Raw genomic sequence first — 26404 nt, forward strand, 5'->3', positions numbered from 1 at the left:
GGGTGGCCGTCCACGCCGCAGGCCTACGCCACCTAAGAATAATGTTACTGATGATGTTACCAATGATGATGTGGGCCACTTGCGAGGGTCCCCGACTGATGTTTATATTTCAATGCAGGCTTTGCCTCCCCATGTCTCACAAGCCCACAGTGAGTCAAACGCCACAGACCCAGTCCGGGATTTGGACCCAGCTGTGAACCCAAGCCCGGATGGAGAGGAACTCGATCGTGAAAATACTCTGAGTTCCGAGTCTGATTGTTTTGGAGATTCGCCCGTGGATAACAGCGAAGCAAGCAGCATCGCCTCGGACGATCTCGACTTTGACCCAAAGGAAGTTTCTCTCCCACCTTTGGATCGTTATGCTTTATTTCATGGCCATAGGTTTGAGCCAACTGATACTGACGATGTTGTGTCTTCCCCAGATCACCAGCACGTAAGAGACCTCATGAACATGAATATCGATTGAGCGCTGAAGATCTACAAGGATTTCACTTGGGGAAGCCTGGGCGAGCTCCAGTTGGGGAGGAGTCCGGCTGCACCTCTGTGGACCAAGGGTGGGTCGGAGATCTTCCTGGGTGTGGACCCCGGTGGAACCAGAGGTCTTCTTTGTGGATTTGGCGCGCTATTCGATCTTCATGTCTCTACGGTCTCACCTCATACACCCATCTACACCTGCCTTACATCATACATCCACTTACACCCACTTGCACCCACACACCCGCGGATCACCCTGCTGAGTGCGCTGTGCGGTACGGGGGTACGGGACATGCTCACTGGGGTGCATTCGTGTGGTACGTTACGTTTAGTGAATCCTTTACCCTGTCTCCCCCACCTCTCTCGGTGGATTTTGTGTGCCATTTGATCACTTTGCTTTTACGGCCTTACATTGCATACTCACATACAGACGCGAATCATCCTACTGAGTTTGTGTGGTGCTTTGGTACGGGACATTCTTACGGGGCTGCCTTCGCGTGATATGTTGAATGATTTTTCTGTTTTTGTTTGAAATAAAGGCCTTTGATTGGCTCGTAGATAACTTTGTATCTTAGATCCAAAAGGGCGGTATGTAGGGAGCTGTAATGCCCCTCCCCCTTTGTATATCCTTGCTGCTTTACCAATTACCAAGTATAACCAATTATATGTTTTGTTTTGACTTGCTACTGTACTCTTTTATGATACTGAGTTCTTTCTTGTGCATTGAGGATGTGTAATATCCTAATAAGGAGTTCTCTGCCTGTGTGCTCTGGCCTGCGTGGGCACAATCTCTATTTCCCCTTCCCAGGCCTTGGAGGCAACTGTTATCTCTCTTTGCCTTTCTCCTGACTTTGCCATTATCTTGCAAGTTGACAGTTTTATGAGTGTCCACTCCCTTTTGTACTTTCCCAAGCTAGCTTTCTATACAGAAAGTTGTAAACATGTTGCCACATAATGCTGACCATCTCCTTATCAGAGCTAACCCATGACTGGCCTTGGATGAACTTCCTTTAATTAACCGAACAACAGGATGGGACTATGGTGGGGGAACCAATGAGCCCATTCTGTCTCTGTGTCTTGTGAGCTAACTCCACCCCTGATTCTCCTTATATAAAGCAATGTTAATCGAATTATTTCAGAGCATCTTGTTGTACTGTTGGTCATTCCTTGTGAGTTTCAATACAACTTTGCTGTCCTCAAGCTTGTGTACTCGAGTTCCAATAAATATATCCGTTGCTCCTTTCTTCTGAGTCTTCTGAGTCCCAAGTCCTAAGTCCCAATCCGACATGTATGTATGCATGTATGTATGTATGCATGTATGCATGTATGTATGTATGCGTGTATGTATGCATGCATGTATGTACTGTATGTATGCATGTATGTATGTATGCATGTATGTATGCATGTATGCATGTATGCATGTATGTATGTATGTATGCATGTATGTATGTATTGTATGTATGCATGTATGTATGTATGCATGTATGTATGTATGCATGTATGCATATATGCATGTATGTATGTATGTGTGTATGCATGCATGTATGTATGCATGTATGTATGTACTATGTATGTATGTATGTATGTATGTATGTATGCATGTATGCATGTATGCATGTATGCATGCATGTACTGTATGTATGCATGTATGTATGCATGTATGTATGTATGCATGCATGTATGTATGTATGCATGTATGTATGCATGCATGTATGCATGTATGTATGCATGTACTGTATGTATGCATGCATGTATGTATGCATGTATGTATGTATGCATGTATGTATGTATGTATGTATGCATATATGCATGTATGTATGCATGTATGCATGTATGTATGCATGTATGTATGCATGCATGTATGTATGTATGCATGTATGTATGCATGTATGTATGTATGCGTGTATGTATGTATGTACTGTATGTATGCATGTATGTATGTATGCATGTATGTATGCATACATGTATGTATGTATGCATGCATATATGCATGCATGCATGTATGTATGCATGTATGCATGTATGTATGCATGTATGTATGCATGTATGTATGTATGCATGCATGCATGTATGTATGTATGCATATATGCATGTATGCATGTATGTATGCATGTATGCATGTATGTATGCATGTATGCATGTATGCATGCATGTATGTATGCATGCATGCATGTATGTATGTATGCATGTATGTATGCATGTATGTATGTATGCATGTATGTATGTATGTACTGTATGTATGCATGTATGTATGTATGCATGTATGCATGTATGTATATATATATATATTATATATATATGTATGTATGTATGCATGTATGTATGTATGTATGCATGTATGCATGTATGTACTGTATGTATGCATGTATGTACTGTATGTATGCATGTATGTATGCATGTATGCATGTATGTATATACTGTATATATATAATTATATATGTATGTATGTATGTATGTATGTATGTATGTATGTATGTATGTATGTATGTATATATATATACATACATACATATACTAGCTTGGCTCGCCTCACCAAGCGTCGATACTGAGGAGCGGGCTTATTTTAGCTGAGGCTAATGACTGTACCTGAGTTGCTGTGTTGTCATGATTTACACCAATCATAATACAAACAATTACTTTGCACAAATGTATTTGTTGTGTTTGTGATATTACATTTTTACAGGCAATTTAGGTTGAGGATTTAGGTTGAATGTTTTTTTTCAAGAAAGTACCCCTCAGCACATACCTAGGGGAGGGGTAGGTGCAGACTGGAAGTTTGGGACGATTACACCTCACCACCAAGTAATTCAAAACACCTCACCACCACGTAATTCAAAACACCTCACCACCACGTAATTCAAAACACCTCACCACCACGTAATTCAAAACACCTCACCACCACGTAATTCAAAACACCTCACCACCACATAATTTAAAACACCTCACCACACATAATTCAAAACACCTCACCACACATAATTCAAAACACCTCACCACACATAATTCAAAACATCTCACCACCACATAATTCAAAACACCTCACCACACATAATTCAAAACACCTCACCACACATAATTCAAAACACCTCACCACACATAATTCAAAACACCTCACCACACATAATTCAAAACATCTCACCACCACATAATTCAAAACACCTCACCACACATAATTTAAAACACCTCACCACACATAATTCAAAACACCTCACCACACATAATTCAAAACACCTCACCACACATAATTCAAAACACCTCACCACACATAATTCAAAACACCTCACCACCACGTAATTTAAAACACCTCACCACCACGTAATTCAAAACACCTCACCACCACGTAATTCAAAACACCTCACCACCACATAATTTAAAACACCTCACCACACATAATTTAAAACACCTCACCACACATAATTCAAAACACCTCACCACACATAATTCAAAACACCTCACCACACATAATTCAAAACACCTCACCACACATAATTTAAAACACCTCACCACCACGTAATTTAAAACATCTCACCACCACGTAATTTAAAACACCTCACCACACATAATTCAAAACACCTCACCACACATAATTCAAAACACCTCACCACACATAATTTAAAACACCTCACCACCACGTAATTTAAAACATCTCACCACCACGTAATTCAAAACACCTCACCACACATAATTTAAAACACCTCACCACCACGTAATTTAAAACATCTCACCACCACGTAATTCAAAACACCTCACCACACATAATTTAAAACACCTCACCACCACGTAATTCAAAACACCTCACCACACATAATTTAAAACACCTCACCACCACGTAATTTAAAACACCTCACCCCCACCAAATTCAAAACACCTCACCACCACATAATTAAAAACACCTCACAGCCATAAAACACGTAATAAAAACACCTCACAGCCACAAAATTAAAAACACCTCACCACCACGTCATTTAAAACACCTCAACACCAAGTAATTTAAAACACCTCAACACCAAGTAATTTAAAACACCTCACCACCAAGTAATTTAAAACACCTCACCACCAAGTAATTTAAAACACCTCACCCCCACGTAATTTAAAACACCTCACCACACATAATTTAAAACACCTCACCACCACATAATTTAAAACACCTCACCACCATGTAATTCAAAACACCTCACCACACATAATTTAAAACACCTCACCACACGTAATTCAAAACACCTCACCACCACATAATTTAAAACACCTCACCACACATAATTTAAAACAACTCACCACGCATAATTCAAAACACCTCACCACACATAATTCAAAACACCTCACCACACATAATTTAAAACACCTCACCACCACGTAATTTAAAACATCTCACCACCACGTAATTCAAAACACCTCACCACCACATAATTTAAAACACCTCACCACACATAATTTAAAACACCTCACCACGCATAATTCAAAACACCTCACCACACATAATTCAAAACACCTCACCACACATAATTTAAAACACCTCACCACCACGTAATTTAAAACACCTCACCACCACGTAATTCAAAACACCTCACCACACGTAATTCAAAACACCTCACCACACATAATTTAAAACACCTCACCACCATGTAATTTAAAACACCTCACCCCCACCAAATTCAAAACACCTCACCACCACATAATTAAAAACACCTCACAGCCATAAAACACGTAATAAAAACACCTCACAGCCACAAAATTAAAAACACCTCACCACCACATCATTTAAAACACCTCAACACCAAGTAATTTAAAACACCTCACCACCACGTAATTTAAAACAACTCACCACCAAGTAATTTAAAACACCTCACCCCCACGTAATTTAAAACACCTCACCACACATCATTTAAAACACCTCACCACCACATAATTTAAAACACCTCACCACCACATAATTTAAAACACCTCACCCCCACGTAATTTAAAACACCTCACCACACATAATTTAAAACACCTCACCCCCACGTAATTTAAAACACCTTACCACACATAATTTAAAACACCTCACCACCACATTATTTAAAACACCTCACCCCCACGTAATTTAAAACACCTCACCACCACATAATTTAAAACACCTCACCACCACATAATTTAAAACACCTCACCACCAAGTAATTTAAAACACCTCACCCCCACGTAATTTAAAACACCTCACCACACATAATTTAAAACACCTCACCACCACATAATTTAAAACACCTCACCACCATGTAATTTAAAACACCTCAACACCAAGTAATTTAAAACACCTCACCACCAAGTAATTTAAAACACCTCAACACCAAGTAATTTAAAACACCTCAACACCAAGTAATTTAAAACACCTCAACACCAAGTAATTTAAAACACCTCACCACCATGTAATTTAAAAGACCTCACCACCAAGTAATTTAAAACACCTCAACACCAAGTAATTTAAAACACCTCAACACCAAGTAATTTAAAACACCTCAACACCAAGTAATTTAAAACACCTCAACACCAAGTAATTTAAAACACCTCAACACCAAGTAATTTAAAACACCTCAACACCAAGTAATTTAAAACACCTCACCACCAAGTAATTTAAAACACCTCAACACCAAGTAATTTAAAACACCTCAACACCAAGTAATTTAAAACACCTCAACACCAAGTAATTTAAAACACCTCACCACCATGTAATTTAAAAGACCTCACCACCAAGTAATTTAAAACACCTCAACACCAAGTAATTTAAAACACCTCAACACCAAGTAATTTAAAACACCTCACCACCAAGTAATTTAAAACACCTCAACACCAAGTAATTTAAAACACCTCAACACCAAGTAATTTAAAACACCTCAACACCAAGTAATTTAAAACACCTCACCACCATGTAATTTAAAACACCTCAACACCAAGTAATTTAAAACACCTCACCACCAAGTAATTTAAAACACCTCAACACCAAGTAATTTAAAACACCTCACCACCATGTAATTTAAAAGACCTCACCACCAAGTAATTTAAAACACCTCAACACCAAGTAATTTAAAACACCTCAACACCAAGTAATTTAAAACACCTCAACACCAAGTAATTTAAAACACCTCACCACCATGTAATTTAAAACACCTCAACACCAAGTAATTTAAAACACCTCACCACCAAGTAATTTAAAACACCTCAACACCAAGTAATTTAAAACACCTCACCCCCACGTAATTTAAAACACCTCACCCCCACGTAATTTAAAACACCTCACAGCCATAAAATACGTAATAAAAACACCTCACAGCCACAAAATTAAAACACCTCACCACCACGTCATTTAAAACACCTCACCCCCACCAAATTCAAAACACCTCACCACCACGCAATTTAAAACACCTCACAGCCATAAAACACGTAATAAAAACACCTCACAGCCACAAAATTAAAAACACCTCACCACCACGTCATTTAAAAACACCTCACCACCACGTAATTCAAAACACCTCATCACCACGTTATTAAAAACACTTCACAACCACGGAAACAAAAGTTTGAGGGAGTCGTTAAGTGACAACACAGACACTGGCCAGATGTGTAGATATATAGATAAATGACTGCACCCGAGCTGCCGTTTTGTCATGGTTTAAACCAATCATAATTCAAACAATTATTTTGCACAAATGTATTTGTAATATACGTGATATCACATTTTATAAACAATTGAAGTTGAAAAAAAAAATGTTCCCCGAAAAAATTCCTAAAAAAAAACTGGAAAATTTTTCTAAAAAAATACCCTGAGGACATACCGACGGGAGAGATATGTGCATACCAGATGTTTGGTACGATTTCAGAAAAGTTTGAGGGAGTAGTTCAGTGACAAGACAAGACAACACAAGACAGATGCTGCACAGATATATACAACAACATGCATTTTAAGGCCATTTTCCCTGCTAGAGCGGGGGTTAGCCTTGCGGTCCCCATGACAATCTTCTCCATTTTGCCCTATTTTCTGCATCTCCCCTTGTTAACCCCCTTGCCCGCATTTCTTCTTCCACCACCTTTAGCCAAGTCTTTCTCGGTCTTCCCCGTCCTCTACTTCCTTCTACATTCATTTCCATCACTCTTCTCAACCAGTCACTTTCATCCTTCCTCAACACATGACCAAACCATTTCAACCTGTCCCTCTTCACAGCATCAATCACAGGCTCTATTCCCATCATCTTTCGCAATTCATCATTTGTCTTCCTCTCTCTCAACGATACTCCGCACATCCATCGAACCATTCGCATTTCTACCCTTTCCAGCCTTCGTTGCTGCTCTACGTTCATGACCCATGTCTCGCTCCCATAAATCATAACACTTCTCACACGTGCAGCATACACCTTTCCCTTCTCTATATATGCAATTGAAGTTTGGGTTGGTACCAAATCCACACCAATGGAGGGCTCAGGGTTCATATTCTATTTATTACATATGCAAACATAGAGCGGTTTTGCACAACGTCGTCCCCTATGTTCTTCCCCTTAATTAGTCCCTTATCTCCTGAATAATCTCCCCAATCCAACTACCCTACCCTCTTTTCCATGTCGTCCATGTCTCCCCTTTCTCAACTTAGCAGCACCCGTCATCGTTGTGCGTAAGTAATAAACAGATGGCTCCTATTGTGCTGCCCAGACGGATCACGTGAAGGTCATGGGTATGACATCCATTCTGACGTCATCGCCCCCTTAAAATGGCCATCTTGTTCCTCCGTGAGCAATAATGATCACATTATAAATTTCTTCCTTGGTGCTTCAGGTAAAGTCTCACCTCATTTTCACCTCGTGCCCAACATTCGAATCAAAGCAAACCTCATCCACATACACCCACCTTACATGTACCGAGCTCACACATACCGAGCTCACACCCAACTCACACGTACCAAACTCACACGTACCGAGCTCACACCCAACTCACACGTACCGAGCTCACACGTAACAAGCTCACACCCAACTCACACATACCGAGCTCACACCCAACTCACACGTACCGCGCTCACACCCAACTCACACATACCGAGCTCACATGTACTGAGCTCACACCCAACTCACACGTACCGCGCTCACACCTAACTCCACATACCGAGCTCACACGTACCGTGTTTGGAGACAAATGCGGACATCAGGACATTAGAGAATGTTCTCATGCATTCAAAATGTGACCTCACATAGACAAGGAGTGCGAGCGTCTGGGTAACACTAACGGGGCTGTACAATGTACATGCTCCTAAAGCCGTGACGTTGGTGGCGATTTGATGACGTAACATGAGACAAGCCACAATACCTGGGAGTTCGGGACATGGAGCTCCCCAGGACTTGTGCAGCGGGGTGGTGGCGATGAAGAATGGAGTCGGTACCTGGGATTCGATCCCCGGAGGGTGAAAGGCCTGACGTTTGGTGCGGAGCGAGGATGTGGAGAACATCGAGGACGAGGTGATGGTGGAAACCGAGGTCGAAGTCGATGTGGTCACAGCCATGTTTTCACCGAGATAGAAGGAGAGAGTGTGTGGGGTTTTGCTCTGGGAAGAGACAGCCGGTCGTGCGATGTCTGAGTGGAACCAGAGCTGTGCAGATAATTCGTACTAAATGTGGCGCTGAGTCAATGGCTCCAAGTTGGAAGTGTTGGAGATATGACGTCATCAACCTGATCCTTTTGGGTGAGAGCAGTGCAAGTTGTGAGCACGTGACCTCATACTACACCAGCTGTCCCTAATGCTACATGGACGGTCTAAAGGTAAACCTGACCATACCATAATTACATGGACTTCAACAAACGTCGTTTGCTAGGTTGTACACTGGACCCATCTATTTATTACGTACGCAACTGCGAGTGAGTAAATTCGACCTCTCCCCCTTATATATTCCACACTTACTCTTCCCTTCCTCCCCCACCCCCCACATGTTCCATACTTACCCTGCCCTACCCCCTCCACCCCCACCTTGTATGTCTCACAAATGTCTCTCCTCCAATGTGAAGATATTCTGGATCCAAATGTCTGAGAATAGTCCCTTTGGTCATGTTCATGAAAAACATCCTTCATTGGTGTCCTCAAACGCTGTGTGATGGATCTATGGATGTATGTCCCTGTCCATGTGTCCCTGTCCCTACAAGATAAACAATGAATCATACCGGATTGACCGCAGTGTTCACCTCAAGGTTAGCCCGGCATGCACTTACCATTAGGTAGTGTGTACAAATAGCACATGGGTCACTTGGGAGGGGGAGGGCGGGGAGGTGTAGGGCTGTGGAAGGGAGGATGACAATCACGTGGGACACATTGTGAAGAGGTACGTGGCAGGAGGTACAAGAACAAAATAGATCCCGGCATGTGGAAAACTTTAATTTAAAAATAAAAATACTGAAACCATTCTCCAACTTACTGATACCATCTCCAACTTACTGATACCATTCTCCAACTTACTGATACCATCTCCAACTTACTGATACCATTCTCCAACTTACTGATACCATCTCCAACTTACTGATACCATTCTCCAACTTACTGATACCATCTCCAACTTACTGATACCATCTCCAACTTACTGATATTATCCTCCAACTTACTGATACCATCTCCAACTTAATAGTATTATCCTCCAACTTACTGATACCATCTCCGACTTACTATTATCCTCCAACTTACTGATATTATCCTCCAACTTACTGATATTATCCTCCAACTTACTGATACTATCCTCCAACTCACTGATACTATCCTCCAACTTACTGATACTATCTTCCAACTTACTGATACTATCCTCCAACTTACTGATACTATCCTCCAACTTACTGATACTATCCTCCAACTTAGTGATACTATCCTCCAACTTATGGATACTATCCTCCAACTCACTGATACTATCCTCCAACTTACTGATATTATCCTCCAACTTACTGATATTATCCTCCAACTTACTGATACTATCCTCCAACTCCCTGTTACTATCCTCCAACTCACTGATACTATCCTCCAACTTACTGATACTATCCTCCAACTTATGGATACTATCCTCCAACTCACTGATACTATCCTCCAACTTACTGATATTATCCTCCAACTTACTGATACTATCCTCCAACTCCCTGTTACTATCCTCCAACTCACTGATACTATCCTCCAACTTAGTGATACTATCCTCCAACTTATGGATACTATCCTCCAACTCACTGATACTATCCTCCAACTTACTGATATTATCCTCCAACTTATGGATACTATCCTCCAACTCACTGATACTATCCTCCAACTTACTGATATTATCCTCCAACTTACTGATACTATCCTCCAACTCACTGTTACTATCCTCCAACTCACTGATACTATCCTCCAACTTACTGATACTATCCTCCAACTTACTGATACTATCCTCCAACTTACTGATACTATCCTCCAACTTACTGATATTATCCTCCAACTTACTGATACTATCCTCCAACTTACTGATACTATCCTCCAACTCACTGTTACTATCTTCCAACTCACTGATACTATCCTCCACTGATACTATCCTCCAACTTACTGATACTGGGACTGACAGTCCTGCACCTCGCAGTCCTGATCGGACTGCGACTCACTGGGACTGACACAATCTGTCAATTTCCCGACCCGGATCTCAGTCAACGGAGCATCTTCACTTCTGGACATGGTTATGAGTCATGAGTCCTCCTCAATGCGCTCTTTCCCAGAAGTCCTTTGTAATGCACGCTGGCGCTGTGAGTCCTCTTGGTAAGTGTGCTCGCTGGCAAGTCCCCCGCGCAGTCCTGTTGTAATGCGCACAAATCCTTCTCCGCGTAAGTCCTGTTTAATAAGCGCGCCTCCAACAAGTCCTGTCGTAAGTCCTGTGAAAGGGCTTTGCGCTCGCCTTTATAACTCGCCCAGAAATCGCTCCGCCAGCCCCAAAAGCCACGCCTGTCGGAGATGTCCCTTCAGCCCTGGTTGGCTGGTGAGGGCTTACCGGCTCCGCCCTTGACGGCTGGTTGACGGGCCACACCTTCTTCTTGGCGTTCCGCCCCTTTTTCCAGGCCTCACCTCGTGGCTTATGGCGGCGTTCAGCGAGCGCTAAGGCAGCGAAAGGCGTAACAATTTGGGAGAGCCATAGGGCAGACTAAAGTGCGCGTAATGGTGTCGCTTGGAGAGGGAGGTTGGCAAAATGGACAGAATTGGGGACCTACTCTTATTTGATTGACACAACGCAGATTCAACTATTGGAAACACGGCCTTATCTAAACACATACTAATGAAATAACTGAAGTCCTATGGTGTCCTACGTGTTGCTGTGGCCTATCTAGGGGTGCTACCGTTAACCTTTAATGATGTTGAATTATTTACAAGAGTGTGGGTTCTCAAAACCGCAACAATACTTTCCTTTTTTTTTTTTTTTACAGGGAAGAGTTGCGACTGACACATGATATTGATCGAAGAACGAGTGAGAGATGCTTTCAAGCTTGTGTGAAATCAAAAGCAAAGAGATGAAGTCTGTGTGGCTTTACCTGACCTACTACGGGCAACCCTCTCTTCGATGACCTAACCAGGAAAAGCCTTAATTAAAAAGGATTGTCAACCCTTACCAAGACTGAAGGATGGAATTTATATATTGATCAGGGTACTAACCCAAATACTCATTTGTTCTTGCATACAGGACTTAATATCCACTCCAAAGGACACCGTTGTGTAAAAGATCATCCACCCTTTTTAGTGGGACTGACACCTCTCTCTCTCTCTCTCTCTCTCGCCCCTGCCTCTCTTTCTTTCCCCCTCCCTCTCTCTCTCTCTCCCTCTCGCCCCCTCCCTCTCTCTCTCTCTCGCCCCCCTCTCTCTCTCTCTCTCTCTCTCTTGCCCCTTCTTCTCTCTCTCTCTCTCTCTCTCTCTCTCTCTCTCTCTCTCGCCCCCTCCCTCTCTCTCTCTTGCCACCTCCCTCTCTCTCTCGCTCCTCCCTCTCTCTCTCTCTCGCCCCTGCCTCTCTTTCTTTCCCCCTCCCTCTCTCTCTCTCTCTCCCTCTCGCCCCCTCCCTCTCTCTCTCTCGCCCCCCTCTCTCTCTCTCTCTCTCTCTCTTGCCCCTCCTTCTCTCTCCTCTCTCTCTCTCTCTCTCTCTCTCTCTCTCTCTCTCGCCCCCTCCCTCTCTCTCTCTCGCCCCCCCCTCTCTCTCTCTCTCTCTCTCTTGCCCTCCTTCTCTCTCTCTCTCTCTCTCTCTCTCTCTCTCTCTCTCTCGCCCCCTCCCTCTCTCTCTCTTGCCACCTCCCTCTCTCTCTCGCTCCTCCCCCTCTCTCTCTCGCCCCTGCCTCTCTTTCTTTCCCCCTCCCTCTCTCTCTCCCTCTCGCCCCCTCCCTCTCTCTCTCTCGCCCCCCTCTCTCTCTCTCTCTCTCTCTCTTGCCCCTCCTTCTCTCTCTCTCTCTCTCTCGCCCCCTCCCTCTCTCTCTCTTGCCGCCTCCCTCTCTCTCTCGCTCCTCCCTCTCTCTCTCTCGCTCCTCCCCCCTCTCTCTCTCCCCCTCCCTCTCTCTCGCCCCCCCCCCCCTGCTGGCCGTGGCAAGATGGCAGAGGTGCGAGCTGCTCCGACCTTCGATCTTTCTACCCCCTTTTTCTCATTGTTTTCACCTTTTCTTTTCCATTTTTGTTTATTTCCACATTGTGTATTCTCTGTCTCCCCCAACCACTACATTTTTATCAAACCCGGTACCACAACCCTCATCCTCCCGTCCCATTTTCCTCCCCCCACCTCATTACCACTCTCTCTCGCCCCTCCCTCTCTCTCTCTCTCTCGCCCCCTACCTCTCTCTCTCGCCCCCTCTCTCTCTCTCTCTCTCTCTCTCTCTCCCCATCTCTCTCTCTCGCCCTTCCCTCTCTCTCTTGCCCCCTACCTCTCTCTCCCCCCCCCCCCTACCTTTCTCTCTCTCATCTCTCTCTCTCTCTCTCTCTCTCTCTCTCTCTCTCTCTCTCAGATCAGATCTTTTATGCAAAAGTTTATTGATGCCGGTGTTACCAGAGTAAAACATCTCAGGAACCCCTTTGTACATAGATGGAAGCCAGCTGCTGACATTGCCGTGGCCACCAGTGTGAGGTCCATCAGAGTCATTGGCAGAATTTTCTCTGTGATTTTACGGACCTTTAAGCAAACCGGGTTAAAATGGGACCCAGACATAGAAGATGCCCTCCATCGATCCCAATGTCCTTTCCCAAATCTTTTAATTTTATTTCAAAGTTTTAGGCTCTTTACCCAGATGGAGAAATCCTCAGTGTACAATCTATGTGTTCTCACTCTTTTTCCTGGCAAACCTGCAGAGCCACAAGCTCATTGGCGAGCGCTGCTTCAAGCTAACCGTTTCACAACAATAAACTGGCAGGTGATGTACAAAGAACCTACTGTCAAGCGCTCGGGTGATCTACAATGGCGGTTAGCGCACAACATCCTGCCTTGCAACATCCTGTCCCACCGTATATGTCCTGAAAACTCGGAATTGTGCCCCTTTTGCGACACCCCAGAGACCGTTTTTCACATTTTTATTGAATGTTCAAGGTTGGCCTCGTTTTTTAAAATCCTGTCACGTGTGATCCGGGGGCTCGGTTTGACTTTTACACATTGTGTTTTCATATTTGGTTTTAATGTCTTGTATCAATGTAAAAATGAATGTCTTTTAGCAAACTTTCTGTGTTCTGAGGCAAAACTTGCCATTTATTTATCGAGGAAACGTAAACTGCAGAACATTGACGTTTTAGCTGATGACGTTTTAACTGTTTTTAAAGCATTGGTTACATCGCGTGTTCTTTTTGAGTTTGAAACTCAAGATCCTGCTTTATTTAAAAACCGGTGGTGTGCGAAACAATCCCGATGTGGTATGGTTGGTGGTGTTCTAACAATCAATTTATAAATCTAAAGTATTGCTTCTTTGTTACCCCTTCCTTTCCTGGTTACTTCTTTTGATGCCTGTGCAAACATCCTTCACCATGTAAAACTTGTTTTCCTTGTAATAAAGGGGAAGAAAAGTCACTCAGTCTCTCTCTCTCTCTCTCTCTCTCTCTCTCTCTCTCTCTCTCTCTCTCTCTCTCTCTCTCTCTCTCTCTCTCTCTCTCTCTCTCTGTCTCTTTCTCTTTCTCTTTCTCTTTCTCTTTCTCTTTCTCTTTCTCACAGGTGCGGCCGCACGTGTGTAATCAGAGAACGTTGCTGCGCGGCGTTTCTCGTGGTGCACGCCGTGTGGTAGCGCCGCCTTTCCTCCCTTTCTCCCGCTCTGTTCTTTACTCTTTTATCTATACGTTTCATTTCTTGCGAGTTTGAGAGTGAGAGAGCGCACTCGATCCCGCGTTGCTTGTTTGCTTCACGGTGTCGAGTGTTTCCCCACGCCCGTGGCCATGGCGAACATCGAGGATTTTTCCGGTTTGGAAAAGTTGAGTCGGAAAAATGGTTTGTCGTGCACACCACCTTCCGAGGTGACGGTGGAGCAGATCGTGTTGTGTGTCGGTAAATGTATCGGCACGCACAATGTAATTGCTGCTTCGAGGATGAATCAGCGCGTCGTCATCTTCGTCTCGAAAGAGGAAATGGTGACGCAGCTCGTCGAAAACGGTTTGACTGTCGAGCCGGATATCTTCGTGTTTGTTTCACCGTTGGATGCACCTTCGGTGAAAGTGATTGTGTCTAACATTCCGCCTTTTATCCGACACGAGCAGATTAAGACTGCTTTGGAGCAGTATGGTAACGTTGTGTCGAAAATAACTTTCATTCCTGTCCGGTTTAAGGATCAGCAGATAAGACATGTCCTGTCCTTCAGGCGTCAATTATTTATTATTTTAAAGCCGGGAATTCGCAATTTGGAGGTGATGCTGAAAATTAAACACGACGACTATACATACCGGGTGTTTGCTACGTCACAGACCTTGGTATGTTTTAAATGTGGTCAGCACGGACATGTTAAAAACGAATGTCCCAGTAGCGTGCCCGAACAGCCAAGGGGGGAGTCTGAAAAGGAAAGTGAACCTGTGCCAGGTAACGAGGCTCCCACAGAGCCAGGTGAAGCTGCTGAAAATCAAACTGAGGATACGAGTGGCTTTTGTGTTGTTACACGAGGAAAACGAAGGCACCAAGGTCCAGGCACAGTCGAGCCTGTTTCATATGCTGAAGCAGTCGCTGTGAAGAGGGTCTCACTCAATAGGAATGAGGGTAGTCCGAACCTCCTCGGTGCTGAGTCCTGTCCTCCTCCTCCTGGTGAGGAGGAGGCTATGGAGCAGCAACACGTCTTGTCAGGTGATGCTCCAAGTGGAGGTAAACCTGCTGCAGACTGTACATCAGTAAAAGATGAGCTTAGGCATGGCAGTCAAACAATAGGTGTACCTGGTACTCCAGAAACCTCTGAAGAGGTAACTAAGGTTGCGGAGAATGATCCGTTACCTGACGAATTGATTTTCGTTAAGCCAATGCCAGTGTCCGAGGCACCTGTACAGGTAAAGGACCGCGTTATCGAGCAGGAGTCGTGCGATTCGGACGACACGTGTTCGAGTTTGGATCCTAATGAGATAGGGGGTGCAGCTGGGGATTCACAGGACTGCGAGGACTTAGATGCCCCCTCTCCTACCGAAGTAATTAAATTCCTCCATAATACTTTTCGGAAAAAGGTAAAACTTGTTGAATTTTTCCCACAATTGGACAAGTTCCAAGTCACTGCATCTCGCATCATAAGCGATCCGACAGCCTATGGTGCTAACGAGTCTCAGGTATACAGACTGAAAAAATTTGTTTCCCTAGCAAGGAAAGAACTTCGATGATCTGCCACTTGATAAAGTCTTAAAACTCGTTATGGTTTTATCTATTGCGAGTATAAACATAAACGGGGGCCGTGCCCCTATACGGAAGACACATTTACGGGTATTATTGGAGCAAAGGCATGTAGACATCGCCTTTCTGCAAGATGTACGTTGTGGGGATACCTGTTCAGCCGAATGGCAGAATACAATAAGAGGTTCTTGGTTTTTCAGTTCATTTGAATGTCCTAGAGCTGGAGTCGCTTTCTGGTTTCGACCAGGAATCTCATCCAGCCAAATAGCATTTCATGAAGTCAGGCGAGGTCATTTGGCCTTTGTTGTTTTTTCTTATGGAGGCCATAAGATCACATTGTTGAATGCCTATGTCCCAAGTGACCCTTCTCAAAGAAAAGAATTTTTTTCCCTTCTTGATAATTGCTTAGCCCAAATTGATTTTGGTGGTCTTGTCTGCCTAGCTGGTGATTTCAATTGTACCTTAGAGCCATCTTTGGACCGTAATGGTATAGAACCTCACCCTGAGAGTGCAAAACATTTGGCGGCTCTACTAGTAAAATATCACCTGGTTGATGGGTGGAGATTACAGCACCCTGGGGTTAAGCAATTTTCATGGTGCCAAGCCTCTAATAATAGAGTTTCCTTTGCTCGGTTAGATAAATTTTATATCGATAATGGGTTTCGGAATTTGATTTCGTCAACGGCGATTTTTCCCTCTGGTTTTTCGGATCATCATTTGGTTTCTCTAAAATTGATTTTTCCCTCCGCCCCTCGTACGAGTGCCTACTGGGCCCTCAATGTGGAACTGCTTGAAGAACCGCATTTTTGTAATGCATTCAGAGATTTTTGGGAGTCTCTCCATGCTAGGAAAAACACTTTCCAGAGCAGGAGGCAATGGTGGGATATTGCAAAAACCCATATCAAAATTTTTTGTAAACAATATAATCTCTATCACTCGAGGGATAATCTTTTTAAGATTTCTAAACTTGAAAAAGAGATTCTAGAACTGCAAGCAAATCCTACCAAGTTGAGTAGCAGCACAAAAGAATACAAAGATTTTGTAAGCAAGAAGGAGCTGCTTCATCGCCTTGTTAAAGAACGGGCGCAAGGGGCTTTAGTTCGGCTAAGAATGAAAAACTTAAAACTTCTTGACTCTCCTTCTAAGTATTTCTTCTCCTTGGAGAATAAGAATAAAGCACAACAGCAAATGGTATCATTGCAATCACCAGATGGTGGGATTGTAAGTCAACCTAAAACTATTAGAAGGTTAGTAAGTGATTATTTTTCCTCTCTTTTGTGTGCTAAAGAAGTTGATTTAGATGTCGCACATACCTTTGTTGAACCATTGCCCAAGTTGTGTGAATCGCAGCGAGTCTCGCTGGAGAGCACTATTACCCTGGGGGAATTGAGGTGCGCGCTTTTCGGTGTACCAACTGGTAAATCTCCTGGACTGGATGGCATTCCTCATGAATTCTATGAAGCTTTTTGGGACATTATTGGAACTGAGCTTTTGGAAGTGCTCCAAGAAAGTTTACAAGTTGGGGAGCTCCCCCTAAGTTGCAGACGAGCAGTTGTGTCCTTGCTACCAAAGAAAGGGGACACTCAGCTACTTCGGAATTGGCGTCCAGTCTCCCTACTGTGCACCGACTACAAAATATTCTCCAAAGTCCTTGCCTCACGCTTAAAATCCGTCGTCCACTCGCTTGTCCACCCCGATCAAACTTGTTGCGTGCCTGGACGATCAATATATGACAATCTTGGTGCTGTTCGTGACATTTCTGACGTGTGTGACTGCCTACGCAAGAGCACAGGCCTCGTCTTTATAGACCAAGAACATGCTTTTGATAGTGTAGATCACAAATATTTATTTGCTGTTCTGAAGGGTTTTGGGTTTGGTCCCACCTTTATATCATGCATCCAGTTATTATATCATAATATTTATAGTTTGGTGAAAGTCAATAATGAACTGATTTCTCCCTTTTCTGTTACAAGGGGTATAAGGCAGGGATGTCCCTTGTCTGGCCTCCTATATATTCTTGCCATTGAGCCTCTTTTAGTTCGGTTTCGCGAGAAACTTTTGGGTTTCTCCGTTTCCCCTAATGCCCCCCCTATAAAAGTTGTAGCATATGCAGACGACATCTGCACTGCAATACAGTCTCAAGATGATGTATCCGAGTTAATCAGAGCTCTCAATAATTATAGTCTTGCTTGTTCGGCCAAGGTGAACTGGTCAAAGAGTTGTGCCACCTTCTTTGGGCTACCTTCAGGTTTTGCTTTCCTGCCACTGCCAGGAAATTTGTCCTGGAAGAATGATGGCGTTTACCATTTGGGCGTGCACCTCGGTGATTCCCGACGCATTCAAAAAAACTGGGACGGATTAATTGAGAAAGTGCATTCCAAGCTACAAAAATGGAAAGGGCTTCTTTGCAATCTATCCTACCATGGAAGAGCATTGGTGATTAATAACTTGGTCACTTCTACCCTGTGGCACAGGTTTATGGTCTTACAGCCACCAAAATGGCTCATCAAAACCATCCAGAAACATTTAATTGATTTTTTCTGGGGTGGTAAACACTGGCTCCGACCAGGCGTGCTCAGCCTTCCACGTAATGAGGGGGGTCAAGGGCTCGTTGATGTCAACAGCAGGCTCATGACTTTCCGCCTCCTTTTTGTGAAGAAGTTTCTTTACAGCCCCATGCATTGGGAGAGTTTAACCTTGTGTTTGCTAAAGCAAGCAGGTCGGCTGGGATATGGTCGCGAACTGTTTTTGCTTGATCTCCCAAAGATCGATGTCTCATCACTTCCGCTGTACATGCAGAGTGTGATCAAGGCCTGGCAGGCCTTGTCGTTGCGTCGTGAGGCCGGTTCCATTACCACCTCGACATTCCTCAACGAGCCAATCTTCTACAACCACCTTTTCTCAGCCATTCCTTCTTCCAGGACTTTTGTCCAGTACTTTGTGGGGTCAGATCTTCTCTCTGTCCATAATTTGTTGGACTTTCAAAGAGAAAGATGGAAGTCTGCTCACGAAATTTCTGCCAGCTCTGGTTTCAGGTCCATTAGGATTATTGGCCAGATTTTTTTTGCTATCTCAAGAGCAGCAAATAATCTTGGAGTAGAGTTCAGGAGCCTGTTTGAGCCTGTGGGTTTGCTTGACCAATACGCTTTCCCTGTTTTGCTTTTGAATTTTAATGGAAAATTTGTACCCCTTAGCTCCATTGAGAAAGGGGCGTTGCATGAATGTTGTGTGCGCTTTATTTTTGCCGATTTTGTAAAAGGCCCTTTTGGAGTTCAGTGGAGAGAGCACCTGTCAGCTCCTTCACCTATTACTCCTGTGTGGCGCAGTCTATATGCACCCCCAATCTCCAAGCGTACGGGCGACCTGCAATGGAGACTTGCGCATTGGATTCTTCCTCATAACATTTTGTTGCACAAATTTTCAAATGACATTTCTGAAGTGTGCCCCTTTTGTGAAAGTCGCGAAACGATTTATCATGTATATGTTGGGTGCAGAAGACTTGTTCCTTTGTTTAAGTTCTTGCATGCCAATATTTTGAAAATGGGGCTTCCTTTTTCTTTTGTTGAATTTATTTGTGGTTATCCTATTTCTGCTGTGCATAAGTCTGAAACTGCTTTAGCGAACTTTTTGGTTGCTGAAGGCAAAATGGCAATCTACAAAACAAGGAAAAAGAAGGTGGAAGGTGGTGAATTTTCTTTTTGTAATATTTTGTTGACCTTGAAAGTCCTGATTAGTTCTCGGATACAGCTTGAGTACCTGTATTGTAGCAAGTACGGAAAAGAACAAGAATTTTCTGAGAGATGGTGTGTTAAAAATGTTATTTGTTCTGTGAGGAACGAAATGCTTAATTTTGCTTTTTGATGTATTCATAGCTCTTGCGTGAGCATGTCCTTAAAATTGTTTGTGTTTTTTTCGCAATTGTTTGTAAAATATTTTTGTACTTGCTGGTTTCGTTTAAATATCCTTTGCTCCTTTTTGTGTAGTAATGATCCTTATGCAAATGTTTCTTTAAACTGGTTGCTCTGTTTACAACTACTATGTGAAAGGTTTTTTTATACTTTTATAATAAAAGAACACAAAAGTCTCAAAGTCTCTAAGTCTGTCTGTCTGTCTGTCTGTCTGTCTGTCTGTCTGTCTGTCTGTCTGTCTGTCTCTCTCTCTCTCTCTCTCTCTCTCTCTCTCTCTCTCTCTCTCTCTCTCTCGCGCCCCCTTCTGGATGGTTGTGAGTCGTGCGTGGGTGTGGTAATCATGGCGGCTGTGGGTGTTGAGCTGTGAGTACGGTGCTGTGTTGGTGGTCTTTCCTATCCTCCTTTCACTCCATTTGTGTCCTTGTACGAGTTTGTGAAGTTTTCTCCGTGTTTCCCTTCTGCTCTTGAGACGAGAGAGGGAGAGAGAGACAGCACGGTAACGGTTAGCCACCTGTATTAATTTATAACGTGGGTTGGTTATATCGTGCCGATTATTTATTTATTTATTTACTTATTTAACTAATTTTGATTTGTTTGGTTAGTTTATTGCATTGTTACTGTTTAGTTTGTTTAGTTGATTGCCGATAAATGGCTAATAGGAATAGTCAAAGGACTGCTGATCGTGTTAGTGATGAGGTGTTATCGCGTAAGCACGGGCTGTGCCTTGTTCCGCCGGAAGACGTGCAAATGGACGATGTTCTACTTGCAATCGGGGATTTGATCGGGGTAAATAACATTCGTGCTGCGTCTCGAATGAACCACAAAGTGGTGGTTTTCGTGTCACAAGTTAGCCTTGCAGACATCGTGGTGCAAAACGGGTTAACGTTGGGGAACGACCAATTTGTCCCGGTATCGTCCATGGACACGCCGGCGGTTAAAGTTATTTTAAGTAACGTTCCGCCCTTTCTGAGGAATGAAGAAATCCTACGAAAATTAGGGGAGCATGGGACTGTCGTCTCACGAATTATCACGGTCCCCCTGCGAACCAGGAACGGAAGGCTGAAGCATGTCGAGTCGTTTAGACGTTTTTGTTTCGTCGTACTAAAGGATGAGGCAAAACAGCTGAACATATCTATAAATTTTAAAATAGGAGATCATGATTACCGGATCTTTGCAGCTACTGAGACCTTGATTTGCTATACATGTGGGGCATACGGACACACTCGGCAGTATTGTCCTGATGTGAGGAAGAGTTATGCCACAGCAGCTGGGGCAGCCCCTCCCCCCACCCCCCCACCTGTAAATGACTTGAACGACCCTGTAGATGAGCCAGGTGTCGAAAAAAGGTCAACACCGGAATACGAGGGTGCGGGTGACAGTGGCGCTGGTGGAGAAGCCCATACGGTAGTGGAGCAACCATATGTGGAGGAGAGGCTGCAACCTCAAGAACAAAGGGACTTCGAGGAGGTGAAGCTGATGGAGACCGAGTCGAGGAGAAACTTGAAACGCTCTCTTGCGAGCGATGAGAATGGAGGAAAAGGAAAACAAAATGGTTCTCGTGCAGGAAGATGGTAATACAGACCAACCTGATGACCATGAGCAAAATGGTAATGCAATAGGTAGAGATGCGAATCTGCCCATTTCACAGGATGAAGAGAATCGAAGCATTACCGAGTGTGTCACCGTGTGTGATGGTGGACACCCTGCACCATGCGACGAGCAGTCAAGGCCCCCCATCTCAACGGAAGATGATGAGAAAGAGATCGATAAGTCGGTGGCAGACAACAACGATGGGGTAGTTGGTGCCATGCAGACGCAACAAAAATACCATGGTGACAATGACACAGATGAGGTGCCAGTACCTGACACACCACTGGGTGAGAGTGGGGTCGAGGCTGATGAGGAAGGATGCAGTCTTGCTGCCCTGAGTGAGTCTCAGAAGGAGCAGGTGAGGCAAGCAGAGGTGACAAAAGGGAAAGTCATTGATTTCTTAAACGTAACGTTTAGACAACGTCACGTTGTAATTAGAGATCATTTCCCTGATGTTCAAGCTTTCATTAAGGTTTCGAAACCTCTTTTACAGAAAAATGACCCCATGCTCTCAGAGCCTCAATTTCAACGTCTTCGCAAAGCAGTAACAAAGGCGAACAAAGAATTGCAGGCAGACGGTGAGCTACCACCTTAGAATGACAACGCGAGAAATACATATTGCCTCCCTGAACATCAATGGGGGATGTGCCCCCTTACGGAAAATTCAAGCAATCCAGGCAATGGAGAGGGTAAAAGCAGATGTCATTCTATTGCAAGAGACCCATGCCACAAACAATTTGGCAGCTGAATGGTGTAAACTTTTTAAAGGGCAATGGTGGCTGAGTGGGGTTTCCACACCCAAGGCTGGTGTTGCCATCGCCTTAAGTCCCAGGCTTCCCACTCAGAGTGTTATTTATAGGGAGGTCTATAAGGCACATTTGATAGCGGTGGAGTTCTACTGCAATACACAAAAGCTTATTATAGTAAATGTGTATGCACCAAGTGAACCTATAGAAAGAAGAACATTCTTTTCCACACTGCGGGACTTTGTAGAGGGACTGGATCCAGCTGCTCTCACCTGTATCGCAGGGGACTTTAACTGTACAATTGATCCTTCAGTTGACAGGAGTGGACATGAACCCCACGGCGCTTCTGCAAAGGTGTTAGCGAGCCTCATCAAGAACTATTGTTTTGAGGATGTGTGGAGGTTGCAGCATCCAACTTCACGGGCCTACACATGGTGCAGATGTCATGATGGCGTCATATCAAGGGCAAGGCTGGACAGGATCTATATCAATAAGCCAATGCTGAATGTGGTGTCCACTACCCAAATACTCCCAACAGGGTTTTCAGATCATAATTTAGTGGCGCTGTCCTTTAAATTACCCCTGACATCAGGAGGTAGTGCATACTGGTCACTCAATACTCGGTTGTTAAGTGATAAGAAATTTAAAGATGCCTTCCGAACCGTGTGGGGGAAAATCCGGTCATCTAAGCTTGAGCATGCCAACCTTCGCATATGGTGGGACCTTGCAAAGTGTCAAGTTAAAACGTTTTGTCAACAGTATAGTCTGTTTACTACTAAAATGCAAAGTCTCTCAATTGACTCATTAAAGGCCGAAATTGCAGAATTGGAACAGAATCGTAATGGGGCTGGGAAAGATTTTGGATATGATCAGTTGCTATGGACAAAAAGGTCATTACTGACCGAAATGGTGAGGCAGCGGGCAATGGGTACATTGGTGCGTATGAGGATGAGTTACTTGACTTTGGATATGCCAAATAAGGACTTCTTTAGCTTGGAGAATTCGGTGAAAAACTCGCAGCAAATTCATAAGCTCTGTACTGCTAATGGGTCAACGGTTACCTCCCAACCGGAGATTAAAGCGGCCTTGAAAGCATTTTACTCTGACCTGTATTCTGCCCAGAGTATCAACAGTGAGGCGATACAGGAGCTGATTGCTGGGCTCCCAGAAGTCGAGGAGGACAAGCAGCACACACTGGAATCGTCAATTTCACCTGATGAACTTGAAGCAGCCATGCGAGGCTTGAAAGATGGTAAAGCCTCGGGGATTGACGGGCTGCCTGGAGAGTTTTATAAGACATTTTGGAATCTTGTGGGACCGGATCTGCTTGAAGTCCTTGACGAAAGCCTTCGTGCTGGAGAACTTCCTCTGTCCTGTAGAAGGGCGGTCGTATGCCTTTTGCCGAAGCCTGGGAACATTCAACTCATTGAGAACTGGCGACCTGTTTCCTTACTGTGTACTGACTACAAAATCTTGTCTAAAGTACTAGCGAATCGGCTGAAAGAGGTGATCAGCTCTGTCATACAGCCGGATCAAACCTACTGTGTTCCTGGACGGTCCATGCATGATAACCTGTTTCTGGTAAGAGATATTATTTCCTGTAAAAAGTATGTGCCTGCCAGTTTTGGATTATTGTTTCTGGATCAAACAAAGGCTTTTGATCGTGTTGATCATGCATACTTGTTTTCGGTTCTTAAGGGGATGGGCTTTGGTGAAACCTTCACAGCATATGTTAAACTGTTATATACAAACACTTTCTGTATGTTGAAAGTAAATAATAACTTATGCTCCCCCTTTTCCTTTCGACGGGGTATCCGCCAAGGCTGTCCTCTCTCGGGACTGTTGTACACAATTGCCCTTGAACCACTTTTGGCATCCTTCAGGAAACGATTGCCTCAGGATATGGGGGTAGAGGGGTTAAAATTTGTCGTAACAGCTTATGCTGATGATGTTTGTGTTTTACTTAAAGGCCCGGGCAGTGTAGCTGCAGTACAGCAGTGCTTAAAAGACTTCTCTGCAGCCTCTTCTGGTGAAGTAAACTGGAGTAAAAGTGTAGCCTTGTGGTGTAGTTCAGGTAACCCCTCAGTCATATCACCACCATCACTCCCACAAAATCTGGTATGGAAAACAGACGGGGTCAAATATCTTGGAGTTTATCTTGGAAACCATGAAATGGAAATGAGGAATTGGGAAGGAGGTGTGGAACAAATCACATATCGTTTAAAATCATGGAAAGGACTACTGCGGTCTCTTTCATACAGAGGCCGCGCTCTTGTTATCAATAACCTGATTGCAGCGAGATTGTGGCATAAAGTCATTACCCTGCAGCCACCCAAGGAGCTGATCCCTGCCATCCAGAGGAAGTTGATAGACTTTTTTTGGAGCGGCTACCACTGGCTGCGGCCCAGTATACTGTACCACCCTCGGAAGGAGGGGGGCCAAGGAGTCATTGACGTCTCTGGGCGGCTTATGGCTTTTCGCCTGCAGTCTGTGCAGAGACTACTGTATGCGGAGGAGCTGCCCTGGCGCCCATTTGCACATTTTCTATTACAACAGGCTGGTGGAATGAACTATGATCGGCACCTTCTCTTGGTGGACCTTGATTGTGTCAGCAGTGCTTCACTTCCCGCTTTTTATCGGAGTTTGCTGGATGCATGGAAAGGCCTTGAGGTTAAACGTTGTCTTGAGGCATATAATTGTCGTAATTTCCTTCAAGAGCCTCTGTTCTATAACAGCTTTTTCCCATGTATTCCTCGTAGCCATGCTTTAATTCAAAAATTCATTAAAGGAGGCGTAAGCAAAGTGAGTGATCTAAGGGATGCATCTGGAACCAAGTGGAGGTCTGCTGGGGTGGTGGCGACAGGTGTTTGTGTAGCATCTGTTCGAGTTGTTCAACAAATCAAACAGGTAGTCGTAAAAAAATTCAGGCAGCTAAACATTGGCTGGGAAGGTGCCGGAATTGTCGAAGATCTTCGACTATCTTTCCCTGAAATCAAGGTGCTGCCCTCTGTCCAGTCCAATGATGATGGGTTTCCCTCCCCCTTTCACTTAGTAACTAAGGCTGGTGTCCTTAAACTCGTGAAGGGGAAAGAAGTCTCATCCCTGTCTGGAGCGATGCGTGTGGCCTTGTGGTCAGAACGGTTAGGGCCGGGGTTTCCCTCTACTCCACTGTGGCATAATATGTTTGTTCCACCCATCTATGGGTTCTTAGCAGATATCCAATGGAGGCTAACACATTGGGCTCTCCCCTCAAACACTTTTATCCACCATCTTAATGCCTCGGTGCCTGTAAATTGTCCCTTCTGCGAACAGGAGGAGGACCTTTTTCATGCATATGTCCAGTGCAGGAGGTTAGCACCTCTACTTTCTGTGATTGCACACCTTTCTTATAAATTATCCTTCACTTTTACCTTGCATATGTTTATTTTTGGTGTACCCTTTACCTCCTCTTGTAAAAATGCTGGTGCCTTGATGAATTTCCTGATTGCCATTGCAAAATATGCAATTTATAAGTCAAGGAAAATTAAAATTGATAAATGTTATGGTGATGACGTCATTCCAATATTTAAAGGGCTGGTGTCAGCAAGATTAAGGCTGGAATTTGATCACCATATGAGTAACGGGAATATTGAATTTTTTGAATGGAAATGGTGCACTCACGAGGCCTTGTGTGTGGTTCAGGACTCGAAACTCGTCATGATGTTTTAAGAATTGCATCAAGAGTGTGATGCTTTGGTGTTTGTTGTACCCTTTTTTTTCCTCTGCCCCTGCTTGTAAATACCCTCGCGGTATAGGTTTGACATCCTAGTGCATTTTTGTGGAAATAAATGGTTATCCATTCTCATTCTCATATTCTCTCTCATTCTCATTCTTTCATTCTTCTTCATTC

The 26404-nt window shown here is 43.9% G+C and overlaps 1 protein-coding gene across 3 annotated transcripts in view; it reads right to left on the bottom strand.

Moving 5' to 3' along the window:
* HSPB7 (heat shock protein family B (small) member 7) overlaps positions 1 to 26404 on the bottom strand; it is a 49968-nt gene that overhangs the window by 14836 nt on the left and 8728 nt on the right. The window contains exon 1 of one of the 3 annotated variants that reach the window (XM_078771572.1): positions 8794 to 9399. The exons of the other annotated variants lie outside the window; for them this stretch is intronic. Coding sequence (XP_078627698.1) covers positions 8794 to 8986 — 193 coding nt within the window. The 5' untranslated portion in view covers positions 8987 to 9399. Of the gene's footprint in view, positions 1 to 8793; positions 9400 to 26404 lie in introns of those variants that run through there. 3 annotated transcript variants of the gene reach the window in all.

The sequence above is a fragment of the Myxine glutinosa genome, chromosome 2 (genome assembly GCF_964187855.1).
Source record: "Myxine glutinosa chromosome 2, kmMyxGlut1.1, whole genome shotgun sequence".
NCBI classification, from domain to species: Eukaryota; Metazoa; Chordata; class Myxini; order Myxiniformes; family Myxinidae; genus Myxine; species Myxine glutinosa.